This window comes from Rattus norvegicus, chromosome 15, assembly GCF_021556685.1.
Source record: "Rattus norvegicus strain SHRSP/BbbUtx chromosome 15, alternate assembly SHRSP_T2T, whole genome shotgun sequence".
NCBI classification, from domain to species: Eukaryota; Metazoa; Chordata; class Mammalia; order Rodentia; family Muridae; genus Rattus; species Rattus norvegicus.
The window spans coordinates 60203083-60230601 of NC_141548.1; the positions used below are offsets into that span (position 1 = coordinate 60203083).

Sequence of the window (27519 nt, forward strand, 5' to 3'; positions counted from 1 at the left end):
TTGCTTGTCCTTGTACAACCTCGTTAAGTACTATTAGAATAAGGAGGGGCGTAAATAAATGAAACTCAGGTTCACATTAGCTTCGTTCCTTATAAAAGATTGTGTTGCCTAGGAGACGTAGCAGGGCTGCAAATGTAATGTTAATAAAAACAGGGAGGTTAGACCTATTCAATCTGACTCTTAAGGGAGACAGAGCCTACACATATGTGCTGCTTCAGAGTTTCTCCAGCTATTTCTGAAACATAGCCTGGGCTTGAAATCGCTGTGCCAAGGCACGTGTTCATTTAACATCTCTGGGACAGTATGTGATGGGACTCTATAGTGAATATTTTGTCTGGAATAGTTAATGTTAAGAGTATTAAGTTAATTTGTTCTAATATTTAAAAATATTTTATGTATGTATACATTTTATATGTGTATATACTCATGTTTGATTTTTAAAATGATTTGAATATGAAAATGATCTACCGATACACTTTTGATTTACATCTAACTTTTCCTACACAAGAACAACTTAGCACTCAGTAGCCCAGCCCTGAGGGGTTAGTTCCCTACCCTGCTGTGCACCATCTCACTGATGATAAGGCCAAGTTTAGCCTTGGCTGTGGTTAGCTCTCAGTGACAGTATGAAGTGATAACTGCTCACACAGCTTGTATAATAATATACATTAATTGTTGAATTGAAAAGTGCTGTTACCCCTCAGAGCTCAGGGAATTCCTTGGAAGGTGAGGCAGAAAGAGTACAAGAAGTAGGCAGGATGAGGGACACCAGGAGAACAAGGCCCTCTGAATCAACTGAGCGGGGCTCATTAACTCACAGGCTAAAGCAGCAGCACAGGGATGGCAAGAGCTGCACTCGGCCCTCTAGTGTACACCGTAGCATTCAGGTTAGTGTTTATGGGACTGCTGAGTGTGTGGACAAGTCTGATTCTTGTGATGAACCTGGGGCTCTTTCCCTTCTATTGTGTTGCCTTGCCCAGCCTTTATGTGATGGTTTTTGTTTTATCTTAATATATTTTGTCAAAAAAGAAAAAAGGGGGGGGGGAGGGGACACTACTATTAAAGTATGGCCTACTTGCTTTTATATTGCAATGACAGAACACTATAACCAGGGCACCTTATAAAATATTTAATTAGGGGCCTCTGTATAGCTTTGGAGGGCGACTCCATGACCAGCATGGTCAGGAAAATAACCACAGGCATAGTGCTTGAGCAGTAGCTGCGAGCTTAAATCTGATCCACAAACACAGCATGGTGGGGCAGGGGCAGGTAGGGAGAAGGCGCACAAACCTGGAATGGTTTAGGTTTTTGAAACCTCCATGCTCACTCTCAGCAACATACCAACTCCAACATGGCCATACCTCCAATCCTTCTTAAACATACTGCCAATGGAAACCAAGCATTCAGACATATAAGCCTATGAAAGCCATTCTTAGAAAGAACAAAGAATAAGGCCAAATTTGATACCATGTCCAAAGCAGCATTTTAAGGTTATGGAGCTTGCCTGAATTTGAATGTTTAAGAATGCCTTCATGGGACTGGAGAAATGGTTCAGTGGTTAAGAGCATGTGTTAATATTGTAGAGGACCCAGTGCTCATAATTATCTATGATTCCAGTTTCAGGAGATCTAATGCCTTCTTTTGACCTATGAAGACATCAGGCCTGCATGTGCTATACATACATACATACCTGCAGACAAAACACTCATATACATAAAATACATAAATCTAGAAAAAATGTCCTGATAATTTAATCCTACTATGTTTCTGAAGTCATTACCTTTTCATGGTAGATGTATTTACCTATTTTTATTTGATTATCACATGTAATAGTGCATTTCACTAAGACATTTCCATGTATGTATAGAATTCATTTGATCACCTTGGTGTTGTTAGCCTGTGCTGTCCCCTTCTGACCTATGATGATTGATTTCATCTTACTAACTAGCTTCCCTTCCACTCTTTTCTCTCTTATTTGGGGGTGATGTACATGACCCAAATGAATTTTATGTGATTCCATGCAGGAGCATGGACATGTTATCAGTGGCTACACCACCAAAGAAAATGTTTTTGCTTCTGTCGGCCCGAATCCATATATCCTCAGGGAAGGATGGAACCCCATGAGACTCGCTCCCCCACAAAAAGATGTTGATGGCCTATATTGTATAGATTTTTGCAGACAGTCAGAGCAGGGCCATCTGTGGAAGCTAGCATTCTACACCTCTTTCCTCCCACTGACCTTAATATTTCTTTCTATTCCCACTTCTGCAGTATTTCTTGCTGTTTGAAGGAGTTCTGTTTATGACTGAGTACTCAATACTCAATTATTCTCAATACTTCAACCAATTATGAGTCTGTATTCGCCATTGACCACTGCAAAAAAGAAGTTTATGTGTCCAAGGCTCACAGATTCATGCTCTTGATATAAGCATACTCACCTAGGAGACACATCACATCCATTGAACCAAACCACACCACAGTAGTTTCCCTACTAGGATCTAAGACCTTCCAGGGTTTCAGTACCAGTCATGAATTACCTTCTGTGTAACAGGCCCCAAATCCAGAAACGACAAATGAAATAAAGCAGTTGGCTGCCTCCATGACAGACATGCCAGTGCTGCACCAGTGGCCACACCTGTAGTCAGTAGTGTGGCATCCGGACCTACAGCTGAGTAACACTGCTGATGACAGTTCTCTTCCAGTAGCCTGCACTGCACCTTCTCGCTCTGTGAGGGCTGGTTCCAGCGATGAAGCTTCCAGCCCAGTTCCAGTTCTATTTCTCTATGTCCTAGGACCAGGTCATAAAGCATTGAAATCAGTACCTTTTCGATAGGAAAACCATTGGAAGAAATAAAGACTCCGATCTTAATCTTGGTTTTAGTGAGATTGTTATAAATATCAAACTAGGAACATTTACAACAGAACTTACAAAGGAGTATAAATTTTTGAATAGCGGCGATGGTACAGGCTTAATTTTTGTTTGATACAGTAGCACAAAGTGCATCCCAAACTATAAGACATCCTTCTCAACATGAACACACAGGAGGAAACTCTGTTCCTATTAAGGCACCACATTGTTTTACTGTAGTTTTACACAGTGCAGCTCTCCCGGCTTGCTTGAATTTGCTGCACTGTTTCAATGCTAGTGTGACGCGTGAGCCCTTAGGCTGCTTTTTAAGTGTTGTGCTATTGTTTCTCAGTTCCTGCACTCCACCTGGTCTCCTTCGTGATTAGCCTCTGTAAATCCAAGGAGTCGAGGCACCGGCCCTAGGAGGGCTTTTCAAAAGGAAACACATATGCTGGATGGAGTAGTAATCTCTGAACGCATGGCTTCTCAATGTGAAAGAGACACTCACACTGTGATCCTGTAGGAGTCCAGGGATGACGTTTGATTCCATTAAAGTGTGGTGGTAATTACTGCTGTCATCCTTTTGAAAGAGGAAGGGGGTACTAAATAAAAGGAGAAAGAGGGGAACCCTCATTCTTTTTTTTTTCTTTTCTTTTTTCAGAGCTGGGGACCGAACCCAGGGCCTTGCGCTTGCTAGGCAAGTGCTCTACCACTGAGCTAATTCCCAGCCCCGGGAACCCTCATTCTTATATTAATCAAATAATGTAACAAGGGGAAAATGCCTAAACCTTTCTGGTGATGTTCCCTTTGGCTTTGAGGAGACTTTTTGATTGCTATTTGAAATATGCTGTACAAGGGCAGATGTGTGCAGAGAAGTGTCTACAAGGCTAAGCATTGCATAGATCTTTAACATTGACTCTGCATATTCTTTGCTGGTGCCTGCTTTTAGGATATGACAGCTCGGGACCTGCTACAGCAGCGGTACACGCTCCCCAACGGTGACACTGCCTGGCGCTCCTCACCCCTTGTGAGCGCTGCTCGGGAAGGCAAGCTGGTCCTGTTGGATGGCATCCACCGAGTCAACGCTGGCACGCTGGCTGTATTGCAAAGGTTTGCATCACAGTCAGTCTCCATGCCAACCTAAACACTGAGTTTTCAGGTTCTGAGGAATTTACAAGTCTATATTTAAGTTGAATTAAAAAAATATTAAGTTGAATAAAACATTATTAACATTTGGTTATAAACACATGACTATCAGATTCCAAACCCTACTTCTGTGGCAGAATTTGCTGGGTAAGAACTGAACGCTTACGGACATAGATCAGTATGTGCAACAAGCCACACAGCTGGAGAGGCTGCCATTTTATCTTAGCTGTACCACCTAGACGTTATCCCATACTGCACTGGAGATGAACGTATTGGAATATTTTTTATTATTTAATTTCTTGAGAGAAAAAGATTTAATATAAAATGTCCATGTTTGTTTATTTCACTCAGTTGGCACAGATATGACCATTTCTGTAACCATTGTTTCCTTATTTTGAGTGGAGAATCAGTTATCCACACATTTAAAAACCTCCAGCCTTTCAGAATTTAATGTCGGAAGATTCTGTCTAATTTCTGTGGAAAATCGTCCCAGCCTGTGTCATTTCAGAGGTTACTGATGCTTTTCATTCCTTTTCTGCTACATGACTTTTTAATCTGACTTACTGGGAAGTGTCAAATAAGTGAAATAAGCCATTTCTTCAACCAGCTAACCGCAGTTTCTATCGCTGACAAGATGCAGGCACTGGGTGGAATGAGAGACTGCAGATGTGTTATATTAGTCTTGATTCACTCTGTGTGGGTTTAAAAATAGTAATCACAAAGTTTTGGTGATTTACCACATTTCGTAGACATAATTTAATATTCTCTGCCAAACAGATAAATGTGGATACAAAATAAGAGAAGACTCAGCCCTCTCTTGCTGGCTGTCTCTCAGAGCAAGGACAAAAGAGCGGCAACAGCAACAGGAGGCTGCACTGTGCTAAGCCAGAGGCTCCAGCGTCAGCCTCCGGTCACCTGCAGGATGGAGCTGTGACAGTACGAGGCCTGGCCTCCATCCCGAGCAGTTCTTGAAATCACTGGTTCAGGCTGGAGTTTTGAACTTAGTCAAGGCTGAGCAATGACACTAAGCTTCTATTTTAAATTACTTGTTCCATTTTCACACCAACTATATGAGGTTGGCATTGTTGTCTTACTTATTTTTTGCCTTAATTTTATAGTAAAATTTAGAGAGATGGAATGGTTCTCCCTTTTCTGATTGTCCAGCATGTCAGACTTGAACCCAAGTCCTCCAGACTGCACTGCCTGTACTCATAGCTTCTGTATTAGTCCTTGCCCTTTGCAGGTCGTAACAGTAGAGCCCTAGGTAGTATGGAAAGCTAGTTTCTTCAGGGCTGCCATGTGGAGGAGCAATGGAGTTATTTCAGAGGCATTCGATATCTTAAATCCTGAAATTCCAACAGTAGGAACATTTTAATAATACTTTGCCTTTAAAAGTTGCATTGGATTCAGGAGTGTACACTAACTCGCTCACACATGAGTGGATGCCCCATGGTTGGCCTGAGACACTCGGTTAGCTGTTTTTGTCTCCCACCTCCTCCTTCCCTTCTTCATGCCTCTTCTTCAGACCCATCTCTGACATTTGGGACTGCTCTCTGCAGAGTCCAGCATGTCTGCGGAGGATAACATAATGGCAGTAAGTTTCAGTTGTGAAAAGTACACCTAACAAAACTGTTAGGCTTGCCCACCAGCAGTGACTGGCCTGGTGATATGTTGCCTCTCCTAACATCACTGATTAACTTGTTTCCTCCAACCCCTTTCCCACCAGACTAATCCATGACCGAGAGCTCAGCCTGTATGATGGATCTCGGCTGCTGAGGGAAGACAGGTACCTGTGCCTGAAGGAGCGGCTACAACTGACGGACGAGCAGCTACAGAACAGGTCACTGTCGTCGTACATTGTTGTCAGCTTGTCTTTGAACACTTATTACTGTATGTGCATGGATGTGTAGGTGCACACACTGCAGCTCACATACAGACGTCAGGACAACTTGAGGGAATCTTCTGTCTTCCTCCTCCAATTGGGTCTTGGGGATCAAACTCATCCTGAGGCTTGGCAGCAAGCGCCTTGACCATTGGAGCCATCTGGCCAGCCCTTGAGCACGTTATTCTTACTGTTCGCTAACTGCTAAGTTGAAAGTAACATTCCTTATTTTTAGCTAAACTAGAGTCAATCAGAACAATAACTGAATGGCTTATTTTGGTGTCCTGGGGATGGGATAGCCTGATACTTCTTAAAACTCCAAGCCCTACTGTCTTCTTAGCCTGCTTTCAAATAACTGTCTCAACTGCAGGTCATGGGCATAACGATGGGTGTCCCAGAGGCATCATAGATCCCCGGCCCCATCTTCCTTACAGCTCTTTCCCTAGATATAACAGTCAAATTCAGTGGGCGAGGTCTGATGTGACTCTGTAGCAGGAAACAACGTGAAAACATTTACAAACCACAAATAGAAAAGATTAGGGCTGGGAGAATGGCTCAGTAGTTAAAGTGCTTCACTTAGGCCAGATCCCTAAGCCCCTATATAAAGCTATATACTGTGTATATAGGGACTGTAACCCCAACGTGAAGCAGAAGTTTAACCAAGACGGGCAGATCTTTGAAACTAATTGGCTGACTAACTTAGCCAAGTAGATAAAGTTTCAGGTTCGGTTAGAGACCCTGTCTCAAAAATAAAGGTGGAAGCCTGGGTGCAGCTATTCCAGGGACGCAGCTATAGATAGATAGACCTCTCTGAACTGGAGGCAACCTTGTTTTTCATAGTGAGGTCCAAGGCAGTCGGACCTACAGCAAGACCTTGTGTCAAAAAATATAACAAAATAAAAAAGGGAGCAATCAGCTGAGGAAAGTTGACTAACCCCGCTCTCACACATGCACCTGTACTAACAGGTACACACACACACACACAGTATACAACACAGATACACACATGTATCTGCACTAACAAATACACACATATACATACATACACACAGTACACAACATACATAACATCTGTACTGACAAGTACACACAGGTACACACATGTATCTGTTAACAAGTACACACATATGTACATACACAGAGTACACAACACACATGCACCTGTACTGACAAGTATACACACAGGCACACACACATACCTGTACCAACATACACACAGTACACAACACAGACACACACACACACACCTGTACTGACAAGCACATACATTCACACACACAGTACACAACACAGTAACAACCTTCCTACGCCCCCAAATGAAAAATATTACACATGCACTATGTGTAAATTCCCTACTATTGAATTGATATTAATTTGGTTACTATCATAATGGCCTTAGATTGTGAAAGGAAACCTTGCGTTGGCAGGAGCTGCATGTTGAGATAGAAGGGACAGACAAGCTTGTGGGTGTCCAGTAAAGGAAGCTGCCGAGTGGCGTGGGAACTGCCAGTGTGAGCAAGTGCATAAACCGATAAAGTCTTAGCACTTGGGGAAATCCGAATGAAGGGTGTGAATGTTTGTGCATAGGCTTTACAGTGGAAGAGAAATATTTCCACTGCATGTCACTCTTCTCTAGACTAGGCTTCCCTGATGTCGCCTGCATGTCAGTACCTTCTGGTGGCTCTTCACATATTTGGAGATTGGTACACTGTGGGAAGGGGAAGCAGTTACAGTGACGACATCTTCCTCACACTCACTTCCTCTTACTCTGACTGGAGAAGCCAAAGCTTTACCTTTCCCGTACTGAAGGCGAGAAAAGCCTCCCAAACCAGTGAAATGCATTAAGTATTGAATGCACATTTTATTTTTGCCTTGGAAAGGAAATGTCAACTTCTTGTTACTGGGTTATCCATGATTAACAGTGGACTTCAGACGTGCTTTTTGAGGTGTACCTATCAATCTGCTGGAGCTTGGAGGTGGCTCGATTTAGCGTTTAGTTCCTCCCTCTCACACCCTCTCCATGCACTCAGTGCTTGCACTTGATTTGCATGGGGATCATGGTCAGGAAAGATACAGATTTTCAGAAAGATGACTCAAAGCAACTGAGAGCAGCTCCCGAGCTTGCCTGGCAGTGTTCCTTAGGATGCTGGAGGCCTGTGCTTCCGCCAGTATCCAGGGAATGGCAGCCCTTCTCTTCTTCTCCTTCCCTTCCCTTCCCTTCCCTTCCCTTCCCTTCCCTTCCCTTCCCTTCCCTTCCCTTCCCTTCCCTTCCCTTCCCTTCCCTTCCCTTCCCTCCTTCCCCTCCCCTCCCTTCCCCTCCCCTCCCTCCCTCCCTCTCTCTCTCTCTCTCTCTCTCTCTCTCTCTCTCTCTTTCTTTCTTTCTTTCTTTCTTCTTTTGTAGAAAGTACCTATATTCTCTGTAACAGTCATACAAAATCTTACAAATAAAAAGCCTCCCAGGAGCAGAGTGGCCTTCAGCATCATGAGGAGGGCTTGGCTCATAGTGGTCATTAGCCCTTCCTCCCCTTGTCATCTCCATCTCCCAAGGTCATGCTGAGAAAGTGGAGGGAGGAAATGTCAGACTTACTTTTCCTCACAGGCTTAGAAAAGAAGTTTTGACCTTAGTATCACCTAGCAGCTTCTTCTGATGTTTGCCTCAGATCACCAAGAAACGTGCTTCATAGGCGTCTCTTGACGTGTCAGTGTGGAAATCCTACACATAAAGTGAGGGCGCCAGCCTCTGTCCTCCCTGCTCAGTGCACACATTTCATCTCCATCCCCTATTCTTTCAGGAGCATTATTATACTTGTGGAGAATTTCATTGAGCTTTAATTTCATCAGGAGAGTAGAGTCTACAGCTGTTACTCAATACATTAAGATGGATTTCTCTCTTATACCCATCCTGTCTTCCCTAAGGCTAGTAATTACCTCCATAGGAAAGGCAGCCTGTAAGTTAGCTCACTGCAGTGAGACAAGAGGGTGGGAACCTGAGCTAAGAGGACACTAAGGGGAGTGGCCCTCGTCTGTGCACACCCCTTTCTCCCTAGTCGCTTCTCTCTTGGTGAAACTTCGTCTCCTTGGGCACACCTAAGCCATGATGCCATGTTCCACCAGCTTCACATCCCTTGTGTAATAAAACCTGGACTCATTCTCGTTTGTAGCTCCAGAGCCCCTGCAGACCTGGGTCTCCCTGGTTTCCCAGGTTCCCTTTCGCTATACTTTGCCTTATTTAGATGTAGGTTGAACCTCCTGGACAGAACTTTATTTTTTTTCTCTTTTATTTCTGTTATCCTTTTGTTGTGTCTTCATTAAATTTTCAGAAGCAAGATGTTCTAACAATGATCTTTTCTTGTCTAAAATCCTTTGGCCTGTTGAGAGAATGGGAAAGATGGCTCAGCAGGTAAGGCATACGATGCTCTTGCAGAGGACCTGAGTTTGCTTGGCTCACAACCATCTATAACTCTAGTTTTAGTGGATCTGATGTCTTCTTCTGGCCAGGGAGGACAATAAAATAAAATGAATTCATTAAAGATAGTCTTGTCAGATCCAAAGGAATTTAGATTCAGTTCTTGTGTATGAAAAACAAGACATACTATCAACAAATGTTTGATGATTATAGTTTTAACTCCTAAGATTCTAAAAGTCTATTCAGGTTAGCAGAAGCTAAATGAAGATATATGTCTGCCTCTTTGTCTTCTGCAGCTGTATTATGACTCATCGTCCTGCCTGAGTTGGTCCTTTATGTTGACCACATGTACTATGCCACTCTGGGCAGTAGCATGTAAAGTACAAGTTCATGATCCAAATTACCTCACCATTAAAGTATATGACTGAAGGTCACAAAGCCTTTACTTTGGAGCACTTAAACAAACTCACTTTTTGTTTTTTACTTATGCCTTATTTCCTTCTGGGAGATTAAAAAAAAAAATCAGAATCTTCTGGCAAGGGAGATTTTGTTGTTTAGAAGGATGGATTTTGGAGGGATGGTCAGAGGCAGTGTCTCATTGCAAATGGAATAGCTGCTGTAGTCTCGCACAATAGATAAATCTCTCTCTTAGGAAGACAGTTCTGAGAACAATGTCTACCAGTGCAGGGAGCAGTGCTCCTAAGGGTGATTGTGAAGCTGTGGCTTTGTTGAAGGTGAGTGGTTTCACAGTAACCACAGTAAGGGAGATCTAAGAGCATCGGTACCTTTCAACCCAGTGCTGAAAATGCAGATTCCTGTTTCTGCTACAGATAGGAGCAGTCTTCGTACTTCTGTTTGGAAAGATTTCTTTGGCTGTCAATAGGAGAAGCTTTCTAGTTGTTTTCATCAAGGATAATAGTGGAAATGTTTTTGAATGAGTGAATTCTCTTAAGCTGAGAGACTTTAGAAGGCCAAGGAAAAGTGATTGCTGGCCTTTTAGGCTATGAGTCTGTTAACTAGGCCTACCTTGACGTACTTTTAAAAAGATACCTTGATAGCATAGGGTCCCCGAATTGACAGTGACGACTGTTGACTCCCAACCCTTCCAACTTCATGGCATGAACCCAGTTTCACAATCACATTTGTCTCCCTCATTGTTTACTAGTTCTTCAGACGTTCATAACCTTGGTCATGTCCAGATTTGGGGCGTTACATTTTCCTCAGGCAGTCACACGCCTAACCACCTTTAGAAATGTTAACATTTTCTTGTATTGTCATAAAGAGAGTGCATGGTCACAGTGATTAAAAATAGTGTGATGGCCCCTTATACCAGACACCAACCACACCTTTGTCTCTGCAGGAAATATGGACCAAGATAGAACTACTTCCTTTAATGACATTCTTCTTTATAAAATCCCTGTCCAAAGACTTTTTTGGAAACAGAGTACAAACTCTAGTGTCTGTTCGTCTGGAGTCTCATGTAGAGCAGCGATACAGATTTGTGACCTGTACCTGCGTGTACTTAGATATGCCCCACTAGTTTTTATTTTGGGTTAATAGTGTGTTTTTATCGGCTGTTCTTGAACATTGACTATAGTCCACAATCTCTGTCTTACTAATTCATTACTTACTAATGAATCATAGCAACATTTACAGTTCTTAATAGAATGCGTTCTGAGGTGGCCTTTATCCTTCTTGTGTTAGAAGTGGGTACAGTATGAACATTCTCTCTGACCTTTCTAGAAGCTACCGCATGTTTTTAAACAATTAAGTTCATAAAAGCAATCAACAAATTCGAGGGAGATCCAGATTTTATGTGTTTGGTTCCTAACCACAAGCCTTAAGGAAATTCTGATTTTTGAAACTAATCCTGAACATTTTTATGGTCAAGGAGCAGTGAAGTGTAATCACTTTTTGTTGTGTGTTCTGTTTGTCTGTTGAGACAGGGAATACAGCTTCTTCCATAGATTCACTCAAGGCCAGGTTGAGACTAGCTTTTCAGCAGGAGAATAGTTTTAGTTCTTATCCCTTACCACCAATGGTCCTTGTTTGTAAAGAGCTTAGGAAGGGGTCTTTTGATCACGGTGATTGGATGCAGCCACACCCATTTACTTACCTGTCACTCATTTTCCTGCTTCATTGCAGGGCTCAGCCCCTGTATGGTCACTAGGAATGCCTCCTTGCCATGCAGTCCTTGCATGGAAAGAACTCAAGTAGTGGCCTGTGCTCACATCCCTGTAACTTGTTGGTTTTGACGGGAGCATTGGTATGATGCCGTAGGAGGCCAATTTTAAACTCCTGTTGCAGCCCACGATCTGTGTCGTTATAGAAACCTTCTGTATCAGTCTTTTAAGTGATTTAAATACATTTTCAACCAAGAGGTAGTATAATTCCCTTCAAAGGGCTGGGGCTTATTGAGCTCTGACTTGAGTAGACAGAGCTCTGCTTAGGTGTACCTGGTCTATGGCATTGCACATTCATCGTACCCCATTGTATGTGCTTCTGAATTCATTTCCACAACCAAGACATCGGCACATATATATTTCTTGAAACACCTTGTTAAGGCAGCCCTTCCGCCTTCCCCTTCCTCTTCAGGTCATTATGGGTAGCTTGTTTGGTTTATAGTCAGAAGCACACAGCACAGTCCAGCTCCTTTTCGCTAGCTTTTCTGTCAGTCCCGTGAGGTTATCCATGTTACAGTGCTTTGTGTTCACCCCACCCACCCCACCCCATCTTATTTTATTTTGATTATGGTTAGTTTTGGTTTTTGAGCAAGGGTTTCTCTTTGTAGCCCTGGTGGTCCTGGAACTCACTTTGTAGACCAGGCTGGCCTCGAACACCAAGATCCGCCTGCCTCTGCCTCCAGAGTGCTGGGATCAAAGCGTGCGCCACCACAGCTTGCTTCATTCCGCTTTATACTGAGGAACGTTAGACAAGATTTTACATTCTCAAACTTCACTTGTACCCACAAACATTAAACCCTAATAATCTTTACATAGTTTTAAAAAAATGCGTGTTTAGCTACTAACCTCTTTAATTCTTAGGAAATGACTCATGTTTATCTGAAGGAAAACACACAGCTTGCATTTTGTTTTTGTCATTGTTAAATTTTAACGAGGTTAGACTTAACCTCTCTATTATATACTTATGGTCTTTGTTTATGTGCTTGTAGTGAAGAAGTGCAGCTTCTTCAGTCCTGCAGCCTCAGGATTACCCAACGGCTGCTGATTCACACTGACTGCAGGCTTAGGAGACTTAGGGTCCGGAAATGACCCCCTGTATAACTATTCGTATGTGCGGAAGCCTTCAGGGAGAGCCTAGAGACTAAAAGGCCCTTCTCATCCTGTTATTCAGTGGTCTGGTGGGCCGTTTTTATCATTAGCATGGGCCTTTCAGCCCAGCACATAAGCCCTATCAAGGCTGGTCCCTTTCAGGTTGGCCTGCTCACTCCCTCCAGTGGCTGTGAGAACCAACAGTAGAGCAAGCTGCGGAAAGTGTGATTCCGGCAAGCACCATCCCCATGTCTACACTCAAACTTCCCTTGGTTCCGTTGCTCTTCTGTTAACTCCACAGCTTAGCTGTGCTATGCCTCCTGCTCCTTTGTTTGAGAATACTCACTAGGCTCCCCCTTTGGTTTATCGGTTGGATTTTAACTTTAACTCCTAATTTGCTGTCCCTCGTCATCACAGTGAGAAACTGTGTCTGCAGCATTAATTTCCTGCAGCCAAACCAAGCTCTACCTTCTCCAGCTGGAGTCGGAAGGATCAGGGGTGAATCTGGCCTCTGTAATTGAGCCCCAGGAAGTCATCTGTAGTTAGCAATCACCTTAGCTGAAGGAGAACTGTGGGAATCTGCCTCTTCTAAGGACCCCACGTACGGTGTCTGCTGTAGTATGAATGAATTCTCAACAACTCTGAGAGACCAGCCTGTCCTGGGAACATGAGGGCCCAGTCTGTGTTGTATTCCTTCACTGCTTTCTCAGAAAAACTTCTTTTGATACATCATTCCAGACTCTTCTAGAACACACACACACACACACACACACACGTCTTTTTTAAAAGTTCAGTGAAGTGAAATATCTATGAACTTCTAATAATTCACTCTCTGTTACATCTTTAGGACGGTAATTTCTTATATATTTGGTTGTGAGCCTAGCCTTTAACGGCTGAGCCATCTCTCCAGCCCTAGGACGGTAATTTCTAAAGTTGATTTCTCCCACCTTACAAATACTGATATGACCTCAAAAATGTATGCAGTCAGGACTTAGAGTGGCCCACTATCTAGTTGCCACTTTCTCTCCTCTGAACTCTTCAGAGTTCTGATTTCATCCACGCCCTCCTCCTGACGTTGCAACCTCTTTATCCTGTAACTCTCAGGTTCCGCAGTTGACTACAGTACACTGCGTCTCTTAGCGGTGCCTCCGTTTTCCTCAGACCGTAGCAAGCCCCAGAACTGTGTTACCCTCTAAACATGTCTTGTTGCTGACTATTCATAGGGATTGGTTAAAACAGAAACGCCAGCAGTAGCACCCACTGGACTGGGCTGTAATACGGGGAGCTTCTGTTCTGACTCCCCAGACATTCAGGGGCCCATGAGTGTCATCCCTTCCTCCTTGGTGTCCTTGGGGAGTGATGTGCTTCCACAGATTTCCACAGACAGTTGTTAAAGAAATTGGTTTTAAGATTCTGACATGTTTGTATCAATGACAAATGCCTTCAGCTTTCTTTACCTTTTTAATTACTAAATAACCTCTTGCTGACCTGATTATAAATTTAATATGACCCCATAGGCCTGATTTAAATGGCTATATTTTAAAATATTTCCCCACCACAAATGATGGGTTTTGGTTTCTCTGTGATTCATACAGAGTGGGTTCCTTGAAAAGCAGAGTTTGAAAAGGCTCTAAGTGACTCTAGAAACAAGGAGATCTATGTAATGAATACGAACTTGGTGTGGCTGCATTTCAAGAGATTTTGGAGCAGTCACTGTGCGAGGGCCAGGGTTTCATGAGCACCTACTGTACACTTAGCCGTAATTCTTTCAGTCTTCACTCTTGAAATCTTAGGAGTTTTTCCAAAGTTCCACTCTTTGGATAACAACTTTAACATTATTAATAGAATGAGAGTTTTATTGCTAAGCTGCATGCCCCGTGTCCCAGTTTCTATTGTGAATAGTTACGTTTTGCTTTTCTCCTTCTTTCCTTTAGATCCATTTTTCCTATCCACCCCTCCTTCAGAATCATTGCATTAGCAGAGCCCCCGGTTGTTGGAAGCACAACACAGCAATGGCTGGGACCAGAATTCTTAACCATGTTCTTTTTCCATCACATGAAGCCGCTGGTGAAGAGTGAGGAGCTCCAAGTGATAAAGGAGATGGTAAGGGTGAGGCCTGCTCGGGGCTCCCACTGAAGCTGCCAGATCCCTGTGGACGGCAACCCTAGAGTCCCGAGTGCTCCCTCCGGGCTGTAGCTGCTGCAGTGGCCATGATTTCCCTGTCCACCTTAGCCAAGCATTGATTTAGCTCCTTGGGAAATCTGAAAGTGTACTGTTTAGTGGGGATGCATGGCCCATGTGAAATAAAACATTTCAAAACTCAGTTTCTCCACATACATCAAGTGTTCAGTAGCCACTTGAGACTCATTTAGCTAATGAATTAGGTAGAAAAGAAAAAAAAAACACATTTTACAACATCATAGAAAGTTCTGTTTGACTGTGCTATTCTATATCACTACTAATTTTATATAAGTAAGACCATTGCTTAAAATACTAGAATTATTGTTTGATTTGGGGGTCTATGTGAGCATAGTTATGAAGGCATAGTCCTTAAGTCTCAACACGTTAGTTCTAAATGCCAGGTTTTTACTATACGTTGGCTTCCAGAGCTCAGCTAGATTAGTCATGGTTTCTTCACCTGAAAAATGCAAGTAATTTTATGCTCTACACTACAGGATTTATTTTTAAAATAAGCAATATAAAGTATGCTAATTGAATTAGGATTTTTTTAAATTCTAGTTACTTAAATGGCTAAAGAAATTTGGAACCAGTATATTTTCAAAATGATTACATGATGCCACTAACATCTCTTTCTTACTCTTATAAATTAAAAATATTAACCTACTATTGCTTAAGTAGAAATTTACATTTATTAAAATTTTTATTTGCATTAAAGGTTTTTGTGATTAAAATTAATATATGTTATTTGTGCAAATACTCTTCAGAGGTCATTAAGTTGAACATGGATATACTAGACTTGAACTCTTGGCAAAACTCCTGTCTTGTCCTCCCAAGTGTCATTAAGCACCATACCCAAAACAATGTGTCTCAAAAGTCTTTGAGAAAGATAAATATCTTGAATATTCATTTTGCACACAGGAATCCTTTTGGGCCACCTTGTAATTGGATGTAGGCATATTATATATGCATTAAATCACACCAGAATTAAATAACTTGTATGAATTAATATTTCCACTGTGCAAGTTTGATTTCAGTCAGAAAATGCCTAACTTGGCCCTGAAGACTCATATGGAAGCTTATGGGGCAGGAACCGGTGTTCACGGTTCTGCCTGATGCCAGCTTCCTGTCTGTGATCCAATTGCAGGCAGAGAAGGGGGGGCTTGGTTTTATCTTCTTGGCTGTTTCAAAGAATGCCAGGCCTCAGGTGTTTGCTGAAAAAAAAAATGAAGTAGTAACTTCATGACTGCAACGTAGACCTAATACTCAGAGACTATCGAAAAACACCCTTCTGGCATTATTTGCTGAATGTCCTCATTTCTTCCTGCTTTTCCTTACTTCCCTCATAACAGGTTCCAAATGTACCTCAGGAAGCGCTGGAGAAATTGCTGTCAGTCACTCACAAACTCAGGGAGACCCAGGATCCCACAGTAAGTCGGGCTCTTCCTGCTTGTCTGTTGCTGACCTGCTCAGTCTTTAGCTGCTGCTTTCCCCATACGCTGCGCTTTGCCCTGTGCATAGTGTAACCCTGATTCCGCTGTCTGTCTCGAGCGCTGTTGGAACCCTTCCTGACAGTCATGGAGGGTGACTCCAGAGGAGTCAGCGAGGCCCTGCAGCTCTGCTCTCTCCCTCCGTCTCTCTGCTGAGGAGCTCCCACTGTTCTGAAGTGTTGCCTAGGCCTGCGTCTTTAGCTTCTAAGTTATCTTTGCTAACAGACTGTTTATACTTCTATTTCAAGAAAAAGGCAATTATTTGCTATAAAAACTAATTTATTGTATGTGTGTGTGTGCATATAGAGGTCAGAGGGCAATGTATAGGAATCATTTCTCTCCTCCCACCATGTGGATTCCAGGGATCACTCTCAGCCTTGGTAGCAGGCACCTTTACCCACTGAGCCATCTTGCTCACCCAAGGGCAATAATTATGTCTTTGTTTTTGTCTGTTAAATGGTGCAAGGACCTCATAAACAAGTATAGTGATTCAACATAAATGCATATATTTAAAATTTCGCTTAGTTAGTTGCTTAGTAAATAGTATCTTTGATGTTGAACTGGATGCTTTAGGGTCATTATAAATTCAACATATATAGCTATCTCTTAAACATCTTTAACTCTCTTCATGCTCCTGATCTAATCTGCTGAATTGCTGGTCTGTGCCATTCTAACATGCTCTAACATGAAAGCAGGCCTCTCCAGTGACCATGAGGTTGACTCTGCTGTTATCTGCAGTCAGCAATTGTCCTTGTATCAGACTTTCACAGAGTTTGTCCTGGAATTTTACTTCCTCGTTATTGACCCTTCACCAGTACCTCTCTCACTGCACAGATTCCTGTTAGTTTTCTGCAAAAGCTTAACAAATTGCCATTACTATTTTAACAAATCATGTCCTGATAAAAAAATTTTTGATCTGGACAAAAGATTTTGAAACCATCCAAAATGGAAGTGTCAACAAAGCTGCACGCCAGGAAGGCTCCTGGGAGAATTCCCTCTCAGTTCCTTTTCCTTTGGGGAAACTGTACTAGCATCCCTCCATCTGTGGTCTCACTGTGCAAGCCTCCCATCACCTCCACTATATATGGGCTGAGTTTTCCTCCGCCTCCTTACAGAGAGACGCATGAGGTTGCATTTAGGGCTCACCCCACTAATCCAAGAGAATGTCCTTCTTAAAAAAATTCTTAATCTCATCTCCAAAGACATTTTTGACATAAAAAGGAACATTCCTAATTTCTGAGAGAGAGAGAGAGAGAGAGAGAGAGAGAGAGAGAGAGAGAAGGAGAGAGAGAGAAAGCCAGTTACCACAGTTCTCTTGCTAATTACCTCTGGGACCTCACCTCATTTTTTCTCTTTCCTGCTTTGTTATTTTCTTTGCTGTTGCTAAGTTTAAAAATTTATTCTTAGGTTATTTCTTATCTGAATACAGTGCATTTAGATTATATCCCCACTGCCCTCGCCTACCCTCCCTGTATCCCAATCCCCCTCCAACTTCATGTCATTGCCACCGTAATGTTTCCCTCCTCTACTCCCCTCTGTAACCCCGAGTCCAGTTAACGCTCACATGCACATGACTTTAGGGTGCCACCCACTAGAAGACTCAGTCACTCTCCTCGTGTGGCTGTCAGTTGCCAACAGCTCTTCAGCTGGGGTGGCTCTTCAGGAGTCCCTTCCCTGTTGATGCTGGAGTTGCCTGACTTGATCTTGTTGAGTTCTGCTGACAGCCACAGCTGCTGTGACTTCCGGAGTGCAGTGGCCTTCACACCAGAGGATGTTGTTTTCCTGTAGCCATTTCTATTTCTACCTCTCGGAATCTTACTGTCTTCTCTTCTTCAGTATTCCCTGAGCCAAGGGGTCTGTGGGGGAGGGGAGAGGGGGGAGGGGAGTGTGTGGGAGATCAGATGCGTCATTTAGGGCTGAGCACTGCAGAGTTACCGATTCTCCACACTCTGAGCAGTGAGTTTCCATATTCACCCTCATCCAATACATGAAGACATTTCTCTGATTAGGGGTGAGGGCGCCCTAATCTATGGATATAAGAATACATATTTAGAAGCCAGATTGCACTATGTTCTCTTAACAAAATTGTAGTAGTAGGGACTGTGACCTTCACAGCCTGAGTTCTGGCCCAGTCCACAATCCCAGGTCTGAGTTCTCTGTGAAACAGGACTTAAGTCCAGTTACAACACAACTGTCTGTCCATAGTAGTCATGACACTACTGCATCATTGGGTGAGTCTTACCAGGCTGTGAATTAAACCTTTCAGGGTTACAGCCAGGAGGGACTGCAGATGGCTCTTCTTCCCACGCTGTGTGGAGCACCTCCTGGCATGTGAGATGGAGCTAGCAGGCAGGCTGCCCTGTTCAGGACACACTGACTAGCGCCGGCCTTGGAGTGTCTAACCTGTTTGCCTCTCCTTGGTGGTTTAGGACTGTTCCCTTGTCCGTTAGATTTGCTAAGATGTCACACGTCCAATCATCCTTTTCCAAGTGAGTGTGATTCAGAGGCATTTCCTTGCTGTTTCAGTTTGTCTTCTCCTCTTGCCTCAAGACTCTCTTCTATCTTAGGCGTGATGGACATGCTTGAGGGACGGACGTTCTCATGTCTTGGGATTTCACTTGTTTCATTCTCTCTGGATTGTAGAATCGGGATCTTTGCTTCAATGTAGTAGGTATTTAGCAGGCATCTGATAGAACGTATTGTCCATGGAGTGACCTTTCCAGTGAATTTCCAGACGTTTTCTTGTTATTCACTGTTTGTCCTTAGACTGAGGACAGCACACTTAGTGGGCTGCTGGTTCTGTGACTTCTGATTGCCAACCTCATTTCCTCAGCCTCTGCTGAGGAGCACATAGCTTGGTGCTATTTTAACTTTAGCACCATTAAAAAAGCCTCTTCTTTAGAAATGCCTAGAATGTGCTTTCTCTCTATTGGCCTGTTCCTTGGGCCCCTATTCGGCTGGGTCACTGTCTTGGTTTCCCTAAGCAGAAGTTACATGTACCTCCCAGTTTGTTTTCAAGACACTAGAAATACTCAAGATACTCACCTATCGCAGTTCTTGTATTTTATTTTTAGCTCTCCAATTAGTCCTTGAACTCTCTAAGTCTGGGATTGTTCAGTCTTCTATTCTGACTTTCTAACTGGAACCTGACAGTGAAGAGATACTTAAATCTTTGAGGAATGAATGGAAAATTAATTAACAACTTATTAAGAGATCATCTCTAGGCTTCTCTACTGGCAGGGTTACATTTTTTATATATATTAACGAAATAATTCTTTAAGAGGAAGAAAAGAAGCATTATTTTTGTTTATGTCTCATGAGATCTTCTTATTTTAAGCAGTTAAGGGTATTAATAATTGCGCTAATATGAAAAACCCGTTGAGTGTGCTTTTAACTTGCATATCCATGGTAACCAAGGGAATTTGTTTCACATTCTCACCTTCCTTTCTGCAAGATAAAATTGCTGTTAGAAATTTGATATTACAATGCCAGGTACACTAGGACTTTTCAAATTAAAGTGAATTCCGAATTTCTGACTGACAGTCTGAAAGCAGGGTTACCAAGTTCCTTATTCAACACAGACATGGCTCACATCAAACTTAGTTCTTGTTTTAAACAGTAGATACTACTGTAAAGATTGTGGTTCTGTCCAGTGAAGGAGTTGTTCTCCTTCACCCTGCACTAAACCTTCAGGGTTTGAAGGGATGAACCTTCCCAATACCAAAAATTTGATTCTCACCTTGATCAATCAGACCCTTTTGACCTTCAACCTTACAGATCCTAAGTTAGTTGAAGATTGTTGGCTCCGCTGTCATTCCCAGCCCCCTTTTTATGAAGGAATAGCTGTGGTCGGAGACTTTATCCCCATAAATGATTCCCGCCCTTGCAGATGGCAACCAGGGGAATGGAATGGTTTGTCCCTGTCCCAGGTGACAGGGCTGGGGCTTTGTGTTGGGGAATCTCATCTCCCCAATAGGTATTCCCACCTTTGTAATCAAACCATAGTCCCTGATAAATATTCTCAATATTTATTACCTCAAAATGATACTTGGTGGATTTGCCTTGATGGCCTCACCCCGTTTGACTACTGAGGCTGTTTTCACTGATAGTTCTGATTTTTGTGTGTTGGTTCAATTGGCTCCCCATCTTGTGTATTATCATTCTGAAGAATTTTTCCACTTGTGGGACCAGTCATTCGAGTCCCCACCCGCTGTGCTGACTAGACAATGCAGAGAACCCATCTCAGCGCTCACCGTCTCTGCACTCCTCGGTTTTGGGGTGGTGGGTGCAGGAACAGGCATTTCTTCCCTGATCTTATCTAACTCCAGATATCAAGAACTTAGTGCCACCATCGACGCTGGTGTCCAGAGGCTCCAACAAGGGGTCGATGATCTCTCTGGCTCCTTCTCATCCCTCACAGAAATGGCCCTTCAGAATCGCAGAGGACTCGATCTGCTCTTTTTACAACAGGGAGGACTCTGTACAGCACTCAAAGAAGAATGCTGCTTCTACGATAAGACAGGAATAGTTAAAGACAGCACGAAAAAGGTCAGAGAAGGCTTAGAAAAGAGAAAACGAGAAAAAGAAAAAGCTGAGAACTGGTATCAAAATTGGTTCTCCAACTCCCCTTGGTTGTCCATCCTGCTTCCCTCTCTGTTGGGCCCCCTAGTAGGCCTACTTTTGCTTATATCTTTTGGCCCTTGGGCATTTAATCGTTTAACCAGCTTTATTAAACAACAGGTAGATAACATAGCAGCAAAACCTGTTCAGGTATATTATCATAGGCTAGCTATGGAGGATGCCTTTGATGAGGGCCAAGCTCACCTACACATCTCCTCCCAATGCAGGCAAGGACATTTTTGTCCTTCAGCCAAATGAGGCCAACATTCTTTTCTGCCTGCTGTCCTGATGCCTTTGCTGAAAAATCAACAAATTGTCACCCCTGTGTGCTGAGCTGGACAGTCAGTGACGGGTAAGAGAGTGGTATGTTCACGAATAAAGGGCCTAAGACAGGAGGGCCGCCATTAGCTGCTGCCTTATCCCATGACGGACTCTGGCCACAAGATTCTCTTGGCCATGTGACAAATATCACTCCAACCTAAGACAGACACAGTTCCCAAGGGGTTCATTCCAGGACAGCACGGCCATTTGGTCACCTTTTCATTTGACTATAAAAAAGGGGGAGATGTTGGGAGTGATGCCCTTGAAATCCTCCATTATTGATGATATTATTATTGTTAGAGTTAAGCATGACTGGGTTCGTGGAAAATCCCCAGCCGGCTGTAGAAGACTAATACAAATCTGGTGGTCAAGATGAATAGTAATATGATAAAGTTGTGGCCTTGCTGAGAAATACATCTGACGTCAAGATACCCAATGTGATGACTTATAATCTTTCTGAAAAACCAACATCCTGTTGACCAATAGATCTGCCAAACCTGTGACCTTTCTAACATCCTGTCAACATCAGCCGATTCCCTGACCACACGAATATTGTGTCCTTGGCCTGCGTAAATGTTTCTTACTTCCCCCCTCCCTCTGTTGTTACCCCTGTTATGGTATAAATTCAGCCCTGGGGAAAATAAAATTGTCGCCTTGATCAGACTCTTGTCTTGGCGTCCTTCTTCACGTCTCTTGTCCCCCATTCTCTTCCAGGTCCCCTCAGCGCCCTCGTTACAGGATGAGATACAAAGCCCATGTAATATTAGGGTACAAGACGGGATGTTGGGTTTTAGGAAATTATATTAGTGTATTATTGGACTGTTAGAAGAATCATGTTGTGGTACATTTCTCAGACTTTGTGTGGTTAAAGTGGCGAGTTTTCGTAGCCTAGGGTACTAAGGGTGGGGTTCCCGAGTTCTCTGCTGTCTAGCACGGGTGAGTGCTTATCCTCAGCACCGCCCTCTACCCTGAGTGCCACTTAGCAGGGACTCAGTCGTTTGCTGCCACCTCCTCTTCCATTTTGCTGTCATGACCCTACTGTAGGACTTTGTCGTTTTGAGGAAAGACCAACGAAGCAGCATCTGCTGCTGGTCCCAGTTGTCTTTGTTCTTTTTCTACACTGTGGCCAGTCAAGTTAGACCTCAGGCTGGTGAAGTTCTCTTGTAAGAGCTACCACAACTTTGTGGCCAGAGTCGTTTATGGAGGCACTGGGGGTCCACGGCGGTTTGAGAGCAGCAGCCATCTACAGGTACGGCAGGGTAGAGCCAGTCTGGCCCTCACGTTCAACATGGGTTTATATTCCTTTTGCTTTCATGCCCTTCTCCATTTCTCCTGCTCATGTGACTACTTTAACCTACATTTGTCAGTATTTTGCTTTGTTTTGACTTATTTTAGCATTAAATTACATCTCATTTTTAATTAAAATTTGCGGTTCTTTATCTTTAAATATTCTCTGTGAGACGAGTTATAGCTGGAGCACAGCACTAGTGGCAACAGAGCCACACCTCAGGGAGTTGTGTGGTGCTCGAGGATGGGGTTATTGGTGCTCCTGGTGGGGGTTCATGAGGATCTCCTAACCCAAACACATCTGAGACGTGTTCCCTTGTCCCCTCTGAACCCATTGTTATTTCCTCTGTTTCCTCTTGCTGCAAAGGTGCTTAGGGTCTCTCTGTCACCCTCATCCCACTTTGTAACAGATCACTCGGTCTTATTGACCTCTGAGAGGTCACATAGCTTCAGAAGGGCTTCATTCCACTGCCTTTAGCCTACACCATGCTGTTAATATGAGCTGTGAACTAGGTCAGTAAAAATTTGATTCATTACAATTATGTGGGTCTTTGTGAGCGTGTGTGGCTGCTTTCATTGTAAGGAGGCCATCTGGCTTATCTATCACTTTGTGGGCATTTCTATCATCTCTGTGATTTGTGGGGTACCCCCATCATCTCTTATTTGTAGCGTGCCTGATTATATCTGTCATTTGTTGGGCACCCCTACCATCTCAGTCATTTGCGGGTCACCCCATAATCTCAGTTGGGTACCCCTATCATCTCTGTTATTTGCGGGGCGTCCTTGTCATCTCTTTCATTTGTGGAATATTCCATTGTCTCTGTCAGTTGTGGGGCATCCCCATCGTCCCTATCACTTGTTGAGTTCCTGTATCATGTCTGTTATTTTGGGAGTAGCCCTACTTTTCTGGCCTGTGCTAAGTGCTATAGAATCATTTTAGAATTTAATCCTCAGAACAATTTCATAGGGGAAGGTGCTGCTAGTGTCATCTTAAAGACATCTTAGACAACATCATATGGCTAGTAAGAACCCAGAAAGATGAAAGCTTTAAAGCACAAGTCAGCAGATAGCCTGACTTTACTGTAGCTGTGGCTCTGTCGTAGCCACTGGGTTGCTGCTTTACTGAACTCGGCAACTGGGTTGCTGCTTTACTGAACTCGGCAACTGGATTGCTGCATTACTGAACTCAGCAACTGGATTGCTGCATTACTGAACTCGGCAACTGGATTGCTGCATTACTGAAATTTGGGGCAAGTGTAGGAAAACAAAAAAGAACGTATTCCAATGGTACTAAGAAAGGGGTTCCCGTAGCAATCCGCCACTGAGGTGATAAACTAGCTGACATCTTTGAGGTCAGCAACTAAACTGTCCACGATTCCTTTTTTGTATTTCAGAAACCACAGATTTGCTTAGAGCTCTGAGTTCAGAATATCTTAACAAGTCAGCTGTGTGAAGAAGAAAGGCGAGAATAGTCGATTGTACGTAAGGGTTTTGTGAGGCAGGTATGACCTGCATGTAGAAAAGCCTTCTCTACTCCCTCCTCACCAAGAGACCGCAGTCTAATTTCATTTCATTGATAAATGCTTTCTATAGATTAGTAAAACTATCCTGAAGGCTACTTGAAGTATAAAATGGATTCTGTTCATTTTTACTCATAACTCATTCCTTGCCATATTTTAATATGGCCTTGTCCCTCAGTAATAGGGAATTGTGCAGTGACAGGGGCATTAACAAGTTGCAGTGAAACTCTTAGCAGCCTGTCTTTGCCTTTTCATAGGCACAGTCCTTGGCCGCCTCGCTCTCCACCCGTCAACTGTTACGGATCTCTCGCCGGCTCTCTCAGTATCCCAGCGAAAATCTCCATGATGCTATTACCAAAGCCTGTCTTTCCAGGTAATCCTGGTCCCCTTTTGCCAGAGGTCAATCCCCTGATCCTTGGCTAGAAAGGTACCATAAGCTAAATTGACTAATTGTCTCTGTTCCCTGTCTGTAAAAAGTGTTGTATCCACCACATAGCTGGTTCAGCCTGCTTGCAGTTATTAGAACATACTTTATATTTATTGAGGAATGAAAGCAACTTTAAGGATGGTATAGTGAAAGGGGTTGGGGATTTGGCTCAGTGGTAGAGCGCTTGCCTAACAAGCGCAAGGCCCTGGGTTCAGTCCCCAGCTCCGAAAAGAAAAAAGAAAAAAGAAAAAAGAAAAAAGAAAAAAGAAAAAAAAAACAAAAAAACAAAAAAAACAAAAAAACAAAAAACAAAGGATGGCATAGTGGTAAAGAATGCCCTGAGTTCAATCAGTAGTACCAGAACATAAAATAAGAATGAATGAATTCATTCATTACAATTCATAATTAATGTAGTTTGTGAATGAGAAAACTGTTTTAGTCACTTCCTTGTGTCACATAGGAGTAAAGGAGTGTGCTTGGGATCTGCATGGTAATCCATGGTCTTCTGAGCCAGGTTCCCTAAGCCTTAGGGTTGCTACTCCCCAAATTTGCTCTGCAACTTTTGTTTTGCTAGTACTGATTCTGTAGCTAAATTTCATAAATCTAGCATGTTTTTGTGACTACTAAGAGTTTACATATCAGTTAGGAAGTGGTTATAATCTGCGTTAGCTTGCAGAGTTTTCTTACAAAATCGTGTTTATATGAAATCTTTTTTATAAGATTAATAATGGCTGGAGAAGGTAGCTCAGTAGTTAAGAACACTAGATGTTCTTACAGAGGACCTGGTTCAGGTCCCACCATCCACAGGACGGCTCACAGCTGTCTGTAACTCCAGTACCAAGGGATTCCATAGGAACCAGGCACACATGTAGCACACAGACAAGAACATCCATACACATTAAGTAAGTAACTTTAAAGATAATTTATTCTCTAAAAAAAAGATTAGCAGTTCCCAATAGGCATAGTTTTATTAGATTATTTATATATACTTTAATATTTTCCTATTTAGACTCTTTATTATTTTTAATGATATTAGCTATGCTTATTGTCTACTCCTTGACAAGAGGAATTAAAGGAGACTTACTTGGCTTAGGGAACTTTGCATTGTCCTTTGTCTGTGCAGGTTTTCTTGTAAATGCCTGTGCTTTGGCTTGAACTTTCTCCCCCTGTGGTGCATCCCACTGAGCTAAGACTCTGTCTGCAGTAGCCCATCGTTATAAGAGGTATTACTCCTGAGTTTTCAACAGAATAATATTAGACTTCTAACAAAGTTGGAAGCAGAGAAGCCTCAGCTGCGTATTTTAATGTCCTAAGCTGCAGAGCACAGACGTTCATCCTTATTACTTACAGCAGTTTGTTGGGCAGGACTTGAGAGCAAAGATGCAAATCCTCAGTGCTAAGCAAAGTAGGCAGTAGAAGATTAGGGAAATAATACAGAATAACGAGAACTAATCAAGGAAATAAAGAAGGATCAGTCAGGAGAATAAATAAAACAAACGGCCTCAAGTATTGAGAATGAGGAAGGGTAAAAGTGAAAAACCGTGCAGCTTGTCCTCGGATATTGAGTAGGTGAATTAGATGTGAGGCTTGCGACACAGCTCAGCAGCAGCACAGGTAGAGTAAAACTCACTGAAAGCATCAATTGTGGAGAGCAGGACAGCATACACTGGCGGTTGTCTACAGCCTGGGGTACTGGGAAGTGGAGCATTGTGGGTTTGTCTTGAGTAAGCAAAATGTTCTAAAATCATTTGAGATGATGGTTGCACAACTGGGAGCATAACTAAAACAACTGAATCATACACTTTAGGCAAATTGTGTAGGTGGAAAATTGCATCAATAGATCTGCTATTAAAATAAAATTAAAGTTAAACGAGAATAAGAAAAGATTGATATTATGGCTGCCAAGAAGTTAGGGCTAGATTATAACGTCTGCTTGAGCAGGATGGGTGGGTCTGGATGTGTGAGACAGAGTATCTTCAGCAGAGCCCCTGCTGCGAAGTAGTGAAGTGAAGGAGGAAGTAGACACGTTTGCTGTAACCAGAGGATGTTAAGAAATCTTGCCATCTCTCTGGAACTCTGTGGGAAAGAAAGCCTAGTGTACAAAGTGCAGTGCCCCGTGCTGACTGGTGCAAGTACGAGGTCTGTGTTGACACCGTCTATGAGGGTGGAAACTACAAGGTGCTATTTTAAGTTAACTCATTGAGAGTTTTGAACAACTGCAGGCTTGCAGAAACTAGCAACCCTAGAGCCCAGTGCATCAATGCTTTACTCCCCAAGGTGTTAAACATCTGAATATAAGCCCATAATCAAAAATTATAAACCTGGGACTGGAGAGATGGCTCAGGAAGTAACAGCACTGGCTGATCTTGCAGAAGACCTGGGTTCAATTCCTAGGACCCACATATAGGTGGCTCATAGCCATCTATCTATAAGTCCAGTGCTAAGAGATCTAGCACCCTCTTCTGGCCCCTATGGGCATTAGTTACACAAGTGGTAAACAGACACATAAGTGGGCAAAACCATATAGAAACAATATTTTTAAGTTATATTATACTTGAGAAACAAATGTGAAGGAAATTTGCCAGATAAAACATTTAGAAAGAGAGCTCCAGGAAGCCATTGTAGAGCATTTGATTTCCCAGTGAATATATTTCAGATGGTGTAAATGTTAGGAAAGATTGGAACCAGCGTAAAGGAGACCTGGAGTTGTGGATTTGAAGGAAAAAGTAAACAAATTTGTAACAAAATTTTTGAAATAAAAGATTCTTACTGGGCAAATGAACAGTAGAGACAGCTGTAGAAGCATTGAAGTGGATGGAAGCTCACACAGCAAGTTGAAGAGCTGTAAAATGAATAGTCGTTGGTAAGCAAAAGATAGCAGGAGAAAGACCGAGATCCACCTAATGGAACTTCTGTGGGGTTTGCTAGGGATTAAACACAAAGCACTGTGCAACAGCTGAATTACACCCCAGTCTTTGAATAGAATAAGAAACAGGAACTATTCCAGCACATTTTAGCTAAGATTGTTCTAGATCAGTAAGATGTGAGTTTATAGGTTGAAATGTGTCAGGTCCTAAATGGGACAAATTAGAGCAAATTCCCATGGTGTAGCAATACAGCTC

General features: G+C 42.8%; 1 protein-coding gene across 2 annotated transcripts in view; it reads left to right on the plus strand.

Moving 5' to 3' along the window:
* Window positions 1–27519, plus strand: part of Vwa8 (von Willebrand factor A domain containing 8) — a 324101-nt gene that overhangs the window by 112761 nt on the left and 183821 nt on the right. For both annotated transcript variants that reach the window (NM_001427283.1, XM_087585390.1), the window contains 5 exons: window positions 3798–3958; window positions 5721–5834; window positions 14489–14657; window positions 16085–16162; window positions 24228–24343. In NM_001427283.1, the coding sequence (NP_001414212.1) occupies window positions 3798–3958; window positions 5721–5834; window positions 14489–14657; window positions 16085–16162; window positions 24228–24343 (638 nt within the window). The remainder of the gene's footprint in view (window positions 1–3797; window positions 3959–5720; window positions 5835–14488; window positions 14658–16084; window positions 16163–24227; window positions 24344–27519) is intronic.